Source organism: Cupressus sempervirens, chromosome 2 (genome assembly GCF_028749045.1).
Source record: "Cupressus sempervirens isolate cs-2001-9-10 chromosome 2, ASM2874904v1, whole genome shotgun sequence".
Taxonomy (NCBI): Eukaryota; Viridiplantae; Streptophyta; class Pinopsida; order Cupressales; family Cupressaceae; genus Cupressus; species Cupressus sempervirens.
The window spans coordinates 771,882,602-771,891,838 of record NC_143119.1 but is presented as its reverse complement, the minus strand read 5'-3'; the positions used below and the strand labels follow the sequence as shown (position 1 = coordinate 771,891,838).

Sequence of the window (9,237 nt, the reverse complement as noted above, 5' to 3'; positions counted from 1 at the left end):
CCAAATACTCAACTTCAATAGAAAAAAGAGCAATGGAATGTTGCAGCCTTTAAGCCCAACAAATAGCAACTCCAACAAACATGAAAGTATAACCAATGGTAGACCTTCATTTATCTAAATCTCTAGGAAGATTAGAATAAGTGAAACCTTGCAATGGTACATTAGCACCACCAAAACATGAAACATAATCAAAAGTGCCTTTGAAATATCTTAATATCCATTTAACTGTTTCCCAATGAGCCTTTCTAGGATTGCTCATGGACTTGCTCACAACTCCCACTGTGTGAGCAATGTCAAAGCAAGTGGAAACCATGGCATACATAATGCTACTAACTTCACATTTATAAGGAATCATATCCATAAATTCCTTTTCCTCTTGTGTTTTTGGATGCAAACCAAAAGTTAAATAAAAATGAGCAATGAGATGAGTAGAAACCACCTTGGCATCAACCATATCAAATCTCTCTACTACTTTGTCAATGCATGTTTTTTTTTGTAACAACAAGATCACCTTCTTTCTTCTATCTCTAGTGATTAGCATGCCAAGAATCTTCTTAGTTGCCCTTAAGTCCTTTAGTGCAAACTTTCTTGCCAACTTTTTGTTAACTCGTGAACAATCCCTATACTTGTATCAACTACCAAAATAACATAAAGGAGAAGAATGATAACTCGCCATTTGGAAGTTTCTTGAAATAAATACATAGATTTGATTTACACGTTGTGAAATTTTGTTCAACCATGAAGTAATGAAATTTTAAATACCATTGTCTAAGGCTTGCTTGAGCCCTTATAAGCTCCAATTAAATTTGTAATAAAGGTGTTCTTGTCCCCTTTGGACAAATCCTTAAGATTGCTCCATATACACTTTCTCATCCATATCACCATGTAACAATATAGTCTTGACATCAAGTTGCTCCAATTAAAGATGCATATAGCTACCAATCTCAAAATTGTTCAGATAGTTGTCATCTTAACAATCGGTGAGAAGATTTCATTGAAATCAATTCCTTTTTTTCTAATCAAACCCTTTTACTACTAATCTTGCTTTGTAGTGTTCACTGCTTTCTTCTCCTTCTTTCAGTCTATACACCCACTTGTTCTTAAGTGGTCTTCAATATGGTGGAAGAGTTACCGAATCCCAAGTCTTGTTTGTTTGAAGAGACTCCATTTCATCGTGCATTGCCTCCTTCCATTTTGTACAATCAACAACCTTGCAAGCTTCATTATAAGTTGCAACTTCGGTCTTATATGAAATCAAGATTTCGGGCTCAATCTCCTCAAAGAATAATAATTCATAATTAGAATATTTTGCTGTCATTCTTCTTTGTCTTGTAGATCTTCGTAAGTGAGGTGTTAGATGTTGCAAGGACTAAGCCACTATCATCCTTGTCATATGTTGTGTTGGTTTCGCTATTCTGCACTTTTTCTTGTGCCCTTTTGTATGACCAACAATTTCTCTTTAAATGCCTCATCTTTCCACAAAACCAACACTCTCCATTTCTAGCTCTTGACTTTTATCTCTTTGCAGATTTGGACCATCTTCGGTTATGATTGTTACCTCTTTCATGGCTTCTTCCTCTACTTTCAGTGCTGATCATAGTTAGAGCATCACCGGATGAAGGCTCTTGATGCTTTCTCCTCATGTCTTCACTTAGAAGAATAGTTGCAACATCACCAAATTTCAGCTTGATTGTGGCAACCACCGAAGCACTTACTGCCATCAAAACTCCTCCTCAGTTGTTCGACAATGAACACAACAATAGGATGGTCTTAATCTCATCGTCCAATTGATATCCACCAAAGTGAATTGATTATCTAAGGTGTTGAATTCAATGAGGTGGTTTGAAACAATTGCACCTTCTCTCATTTTCAGATTGTATAATCTTTTCATGATAAATACTTTGTTGGATGTGGATTTCATATATGGAAGATATTTTGTCCAACAATTCTTTGGAGGTCTTTTCAACTGACACATTGAACAACAAATTGCTAGATAACGAAAGAATTATTGTTGCTTTCCCCTTCTTTTCCAACTTTACCCAGCCTTTATATGTCATCACTATCAGTTTCTTTGCTTTGTATTGTAATGCAAGCAAAAGATCTTGCTTGATTAGCAAAGATTCCACCTGCACCTTCCATGAACTGAAATTCTTCACAGCAAATTTCTTTATTTTCGATTCTTCCATCTTCAGGAAATTCAATCAACGAATTTTCTATCAGCAAAGCAAATTTCTTTATTTTCGATTCTTCCATCTTCAGGAAATTCAATCAACGAATTTTCTATCAGCAACTTCTAATCTGCTTTGATACCAATTGTAAATGTAGAAGAATGAAAAATAGAAAAGAGAAAAATACTTAATTAATTCACAAAGAAATAAGACACCATCATGATTCACCACAACTTATGGCTACATCTACACTGTTCAGAAAATTGTATTGATTAAAACAAATATGTTACAATAATAGAACAGCAGCGAATAAAAAGACACCAATTATATATAAATGAAGAATCTGATAACCCAAGAGACAAGAGACACATAATTAGAAGGAAAACCAACAGACCGTTAGCCTTCAATTCAACAATTTTCACATTTCAAGGATGTTTTACGTATATTTGCTGTCTCTGGAGGATTTTAATCGCTTTCTTGAGTTGACAACTTAACAAAGATTGTGTTGATCAAACTATTTTGCAATGCAAAGTGCATTCGAAAACAGCGTAAGAAGAATTGTTCATGCATGAATAAAGAAATGTTCTGAAAAAATCATGAAACTTACTGGGTGCACCATTTATTTGTTAAATAAAAAGCTGAAGTATATTTCTTAATAAAATGAGTGTTCAAAATGCAGCAGCAGAAGATACAAGAAGCGAAGCCATCTCTTGTTATTAGATATAATCTTCAACAACTTTTTTTTTCAACTTTGTTTTTTTTATAGAACTTTCAGTCTAAATAATACAAATGATCACAAATCAACACAAACTAAATTCCTAACTGATTAGAAATTAGGTATTTAGACCTGTCCTGTAGTTTTAGGACACAAATTAATAACAAATTCTCTATTCTGCTATCTGTTAACATAGATCATGAAAATGTATTTGACTTCATTTATCAGCTTAAAAACACAGTTGTCTCCCTTATGCAGCTCATTATCGATGGCAAATCCTTTCCAACATACTACATATTCCCTTCCACACCTATCTATTCTAAGCATATACCGCCATTCTCCAGGATTCTTATGATGCAAAAAGCTCACTTCTACCCTCTTATTTGGCAACCAGCGGTCTCCAAAACCTTGTGGAATTGTCTGTAACACTTCCAGAACATTAAAAATGAGTTGATTTTATCCTAAACTGCACTGACCTATATTAAAATGATAGAAACCAAAAAAAAAAACACTTACAAGGGAAAAATATCTGGATGTTGCACCCGTGGTTAAGGTCATTGAAAACATTGGTTCCATACTTTTCACAGGATTGGGAACTGCGAGGGCCTCTGTTTGAATAGAGGAGATTCAATATTTTCAATTTTGAGAAGAAAACCAAAATGGAACAAAAACCCTAACATTTTTCAGTTTTGAGGTCATTGTTCTTACTTGAATTGTCCCTCTTAAATGAGCTCTGAGGGAAGAAAAAAATTGGAATAAAGAGATTTACCTTCATGTCTTTGGACTTTCTTAGCTGAAGATCCAACATTTGAAAATGCACCCGACGTGGAAGTGGAAGAATCTTCTGAGGAAATTTCTATGATTTCGCAATTCTTTTGACTGCCACTTGCGGAAAGGATTTTTTCTTTAGGATCACCTATTATATGATCCTGTTGGTGTTCCCCCTGAATTGCACCAAAATCTTGCACGACAAAATATGTATCCCTGACATACCTAAAAACAAGAATGTCTTGTGCTTTGATACGATTGTCAGAAACAAATCCTTTCCATCCATCTCTGAAAGATGCAGAAACACCAGTACAGTGGAAATTTACATGCCATAAGTAACCACTTGGCCCCATGAGAATCGCATCTTTACATACTATATAATTCATTCTGCGTGCAAAATCGGCAGGTATTTTCTGCATCCAGTGAAGTGAAAATTAATTGAATCCTAAACAGAACAGTAGAAAATTTCTTTGCACAAAACTGAAAATAACAAATTCCGCTAATTCTTCTACATGAGACCTCGTTTCTTCAAATATTTTCTTTTTTCTTTATAAAAACCCCCAAAATTCTGTAACGCAACTTTACAACCCCTAAAGTTCATTTTGCTTGCAAACTCGGTAGGCATTTTCTACATCCAGTGAACTGAAATTTAACTGAATGAAATCTTCTTTGCACACAATAAAAATAACGAACATCACTAATTTTTCTACTGGAGACTTCTTTTTCTCAAACATTTTATTTTTTCCTTGAGAAAATCCCTATGATTGCGTTAAGCGGCTTAAAAAACCCTAAAACAGATTCTGCTTTCAAACTCGGCAGGGATTTCATGCATCAAGCGAAGTGAATGTTTTGACTCCTAAACAGAACAGTGGACTGCACTTTCAGGGCAATAGAGTCCACTCGAAAGAGAATCTTGTTTGCACACAAAAATTATTGAAAGATGGAAAAGACCTTACCTGACAAACATAAAAGCAACCGATATTTTAACTTATAAATATCAACCCTGAAAGCCTTAATTGCCGTTAATAAAATACACAAAGTTTTGTGTTTGCAATTTCTGTATCTCTCAGAATTGAAAAACTAAAAGAGTTTACCTATATCAAGATTGCAATATTATCGAGTTACAAGTGTAACATTGTAAAGAATAGGAAGACATTAATGCAAGCTGTTCACTCACCAATTTAGAGGAGAAGTCCCCTGTCATGATCTTGTAAAATGAAGCATTGGCATCCCTTCCTCTATTTAGCTCCAATTTAGCTCCATCAGAACTCAAATTCAAAGAGGAATGAAGACACAAACAATTGTGCGTACAATATTCGCATGCCGTTGTGAAGACCATCTTCCAATTAGCTTTCTCCACTCAGATTTCGAATTTCGGAGCCTGTAAATTCACAAGTTTATTGGCATCTCCACTCATATTTCGCATTTCGGTACAATTTTTTTTGGTAAGAACCGCTTACGAAGAGTAGGAAAGAAAAAGTTATCAATCTCAAGAAATTAAATTTAAAATTCTGAGGAGGTCTGAATGAACACAATTATGAAAAAGAGAGGCAAATGAGGATAATAGATTTACAAAAGCATATTCTAAATCCTTCTCTGAATTGCAAGAGAATGAATCCAGCATGTACCGAATTTGTTTTAGCATGGAGGGGGGAAAAAATGCAATTTGTAAGAGAACACGACTTTTAATATGGTTTGAGAATTGGCCGTGATTGACAAAACTTCTGTTTTTACATGTTGTAGTTGTGAATGATTTTAACCCTGCCTAGGGAATTCCTAGTAGCGTGCTCCAATTAATTTTTTTTGGAATACTAGTTTATATATACTTCTATATATATTACACCGAGAGTAAGCCTATTTTTATTTAATCCCAAAGTTATTTTAATCGAAGTTGGGATTTATGAAAATAAAAATAGGCGCTTCGAGAACGATTACTCTCGGCGTAATATATATAAAGGTATATATAAGCTAGTGGCAGTCAGCGCAATAGGAAAAATATTTACTTTTTATTTTTTATTTTGATAAGGTTACTATAAAATTGTTAGTTAATTTTTAATTAGAATTGTATGAAGTTATTATAAAATTATGTTTCAAAATATTTTTTAAAATTTAATATAAAGAGTTTAATATAGATTAAAAATATATATTTTATTTTTGGAATATTGTAATGTAAAATGTTATAGTCATACATAGATATATGGTTAGGGACAAAGTTACCATTATAGTTAATGTTAACCTTAGGGATAGAATTAGGGTTAGGGTTGGAGTTAAGGTTAGGGTTTGAGCTATGGTTAAGGTTAGAGATAGAGTTATGGTTATGGTTATTGTTAGAGTTATGGTTAAGGTTCAGATTAGATTTATGTTTATGGTTAAGGTTAGGGTTAGAGTTATGGTCATGGTTAAGGTTAGGGTTAGAGTTAGGGTTATAGTAAGGCTAAAGTTAGGGTTAGGGTTAAGGTTTGAATCAAGGTTAAGGTTAGAGTTAGGGTTATGGTTTGAGTTAGGATCAAAATTAAGGTTAGGGTTAGGGTTAGAGTCCAATTATGGTAGAGTCAGATCCAAAGTTATAGTTATGCTCATGGTTAAGGCTAGGGTTAGAGTTATGCTTATAGTTAAGGTTAGGGATAGGGTTAGAATCCAATTATGGTAGAGTTAGAATTAGGGTTAGAGTTAGGGGTAGAGTTATGTTTATGGTTAAGGTTAGGGTTAGGGTTAGAGTAATGCTCATGGTTAAGGTTAGGGTTAGAGTTATCATTATAGTTATGGTTAGGGTTATAGTGGGGATAGGGTTAGGGTTAGGTTTTGAGTCAAATATTTTTTTAAATTTAATATAAGGAATTTAATTTAGATTAAAAAAATTATTTTTTTGGGATAGGGACAAAGTTACCATTACAGTTAATGTTAACCTTAGGGATAGAATTAGGGTTAGGGTTAGCATTAGGGTTAGGGTTGGAGTTAGGGTTAGCGTTTGAGCTATGGTTAAGGTCAAGGATATAATTATGGTTATGGTTATCATTAAGAGTTATGGTTAAGGTTCATATTAGAGTTATGTTTATGGTTAAGGTTAGGGTTAGAGTTATGGTCATGGTTAAGGTTAGGGTTAGAGTTATGGTTATGGTTATGGTTAGGGTTAGGGTTATAGTAAGGCTAGTTTTAGGGTTATTGTTAAGGTTTGAATCAAGGTTAAGGTTAGAGTTAGGGTTAGGGTTTGATTTAGGATCAAAATTAAGGTTAGGGTTAGGGTTAGTGTCCAATTATGGTAGAGTCAGATCTAGAGTTAGAGTTATGCTCATGGTTAAGGCTAGGGTTAGAGTTATGCTTATAGTTAGGGTTAGGGATAAGATTAGAGTCCAATTATGGTAGAGTTAGAATTAGGGTTAGAGTTAGGGGTAGAGTTATGTTTATGGTTAAGGTTAGGGTTAGAGTAATGCTCATGGTTAAGGTTAGGGTTAGAGTTATCATTATGGTTATAATTAGGGTTATAGTGGGGATAGGGTTAGGGTTAGGGTTAGGGTTTGAGTCAAATATTTTTTAAAATTTAATATAAGGAGTTTAATTTAGATTTTAAAAAATATTTTATTTTTGGGATATTGTGATGTAAAATGTTATAGTCATAGGTAGATTTATGGTTAGGGACAAAGTTACCATTACATTTAATGTTAACCTTAGGGATATAATTAGGGTTAGGGTTAGCATTAGGGTTAGGGTTTGAGCTATGGTTAAGGTTAGGGATAGAGTTATGGTTATGGTTATTGTTAGATTTATGGTTAAGGTTCATATTAGAGTTATGTTTATGGTTAAGGTTAGGGTTAGAGTTATGGTCATGGTTAACTTTAGGGTTAGAGTTATGATTAGGGTTAGGGTTATATTAAGGCTAGGATTAGGGTTAGGGTTAGGGTTTGAATCAAGGTTAAGGTCAGAGTTAGGGTTAGGGTTTGAGTTAGGATTAAAATTAAGGTTAGGGTTAGGGTTAGAGTCTAATTATGGTAGGGTCATATCTAGAGTTAGAGTTATGCTCATGGTTAAGGTTAGGGTTAGAGTTATGCTTATAGTAAGGGTCAGAGTCCAATTATGGTAGAGTTAGAATTAGGGTTAGAGTTAAGAGTAGAGTTATGTTTATGGTCAAGGTTACGGTTAGAGTAATACTCATGGTTAAGGTTAGGGTTAGAGTTATCGTTATGGTTACGGTTAGGGTTATAATGGGGATAGGGTTAGGGTTTGAGTCAAGGTTAAGGTTAGAGTTATGGTTAGGGTTAAGGTTTGAGATAGGATTAAAGTTAGAGTTAGGGTTATGGTTAGAGTCCAATTATGGTAGAGTTAGATTTAGGGTTAGAGTAAGGGGTAGAGTTATGTTTATGGTTAAGGTTAGTGTTAGTGTTAGGGTTAGGGTTAGAGTTAGAGTTAAGGTCAGGGTTAAGGTTAGAATTAGGGTTAGGGATAATGTAAAGGTTAGGGTTAGGGTTAGAGTTAGAGTTAGGATTAAAATTAGGGTGAGGGATAGGGTTTGAATTAGAGTTAGGATTAGATTTAGGGTTATTGTTAGGGTTAAGGTTACAATTAGAGCTAGAGTCAAGGTGATGGCTATACTTAGGGTTAGGGTTAGAGTTAGGGTTAGGTTTAGAATTAGAGTTAGAATTAGGATAAGGGTTAGTGTTAGAATTAGGGTTACAAATATAGTTAGGACTAGAGTTAGAGTTAGGGTTAGGGTAAGGGTAAGAATTAGGGTGAGGGTTAGAATTAGGGTTACAAATATAGTTAGGGTTATAAAAACATTTAAGATTAGAGTTAGAGTTAGAGTTAGATTTAGGGTTATATTTAGGGTTAAGAATAAGGTTAGGGTTAGAATTAGGGTTAGAGTTAGGGTTAGGGTTAGTGTTAGGGTTATGGTTAGCATTAGGGTTAGGGTTACAATTAGAGTTAGAGTTAAAATTAGAGGTAGTGATAGTGTTAGTGTTAGTATAAGAGTTAGAGTTAGAGTTAGATTTAAGGTTAGAATTGGGGACAAGATTAGGGTTAGGATTAGAATTAGAGTTAGAGTCCTAGTTCAAGTTAGAGTTAAAGTTAGAGATAGAGTTGGAGTTAGGGTTAGGGTTAGGGTTAGAGTTACCTAGTTAGATTTAGGGTTAGGGTTATAGTTAGGCTTGGGATTAGGATTTAATTAAGGTTAGGGTTGGAGTTAGAGTTATATATATTGTTAAGGTTAGGATTAGGGGTAGGTTTAGAGTTAGAGTTAGGGTTAAGGTTAATGTTAGGATTAGGGGTACAATTAGAGTTAGAGTTAGAGGTATAGTTAGGGTTAGAATTAGGGATAGGGTTAGAATTAGAGATAAAGTTAGAGTTAGGGTAAGAGATAGAGATAGATTTAGGGTTAGAATTAGGGTTAGGGTTAGGGTGAGAATTAGAGTTATTGTTAGAGTTAGAGTTAGGATTAGAGTTAGAGTTAGGGTTAAAATTAGGTTAGGGTTAGGGCTAGAATTGGGATTAGGGTTAGAATTAGGATTAGAGTTAGGGATATATAGGTTAGGGTTAGGGGTAGAATTAGAGCTACAATTAGGGTTAGAGTTAGGATTAGGGTTAGGGTTAGAA

The 9,237-nt window shown here is 34.2% G+C and overlaps 1 protein-coding gene across 2 annotated transcripts; it reads right to left on the bottom strand.

Annotated features, from left to right (window-relative positions):
- Window positions 1-2,857: 2,857 nt before the first annotated feature.
- LOC149575740 (B3 domain-containing protein Os01g0905400-like) lies at window positions 2,858-5,343 on the bottom strand. 2 transcript variants are annotated; one of them, XM_089815530.1, is made up of 4 exons: window positions 4,829-5,343; window positions 3,653-4,064; window positions 3,400-3,491; window positions 2,858-3,311 (listed from the first exon to the last, which is right to left on the bottom strand). In XM_089815530.1, the coding sequence occupies exons 1-4, from the start codon at window positions 4,988-4,990 to the stop codon at window positions 3,255-3,257; spliced, it is 723 nt and encodes a 240-aa protein (XP_089671656.1). In that variant the 5' UTR covers window positions 4,991-5,343; the 3' UTR covers window positions 2,858-3,254. The 2 variants fall into 2 exon arrangements, with proteins under 2 accessions (XP_089671656.1, XP_089671655.1); XM_089815529.1 differs by having other exon boundaries at window positions 2,858-3,303; window positions 4,829-5,248.
- Between the last annotated feature and the right edge of the window lie 3,894 nt (window positions 5,344-9,237).

Excerpts from the sequence above, each read along its gene's own strand:
- LOC149575740 (XM_089815529.1), bottom strand. The coding sequence starts at position 4,990 with ATGGTCTTCACAACGGCATGCGAATATTGTACGCACAATTGTTTGTGT. Across the intron at positions 4,065-4,828 it reads GGGACTTCTCCTCTAAATTG|AAAATACCTGCCGATTTTGC; the intron begins GTGAGTGAACAG and ends CACTGGATGCAG. Across the intron at positions 3,492-3,652 it reads GAAAGTCCAAAGACATGAAG|AGGCCCTCGCAGTTCCCAAT; the intron begins GTAAATCTCTTT and ends CTATTCAAACAG.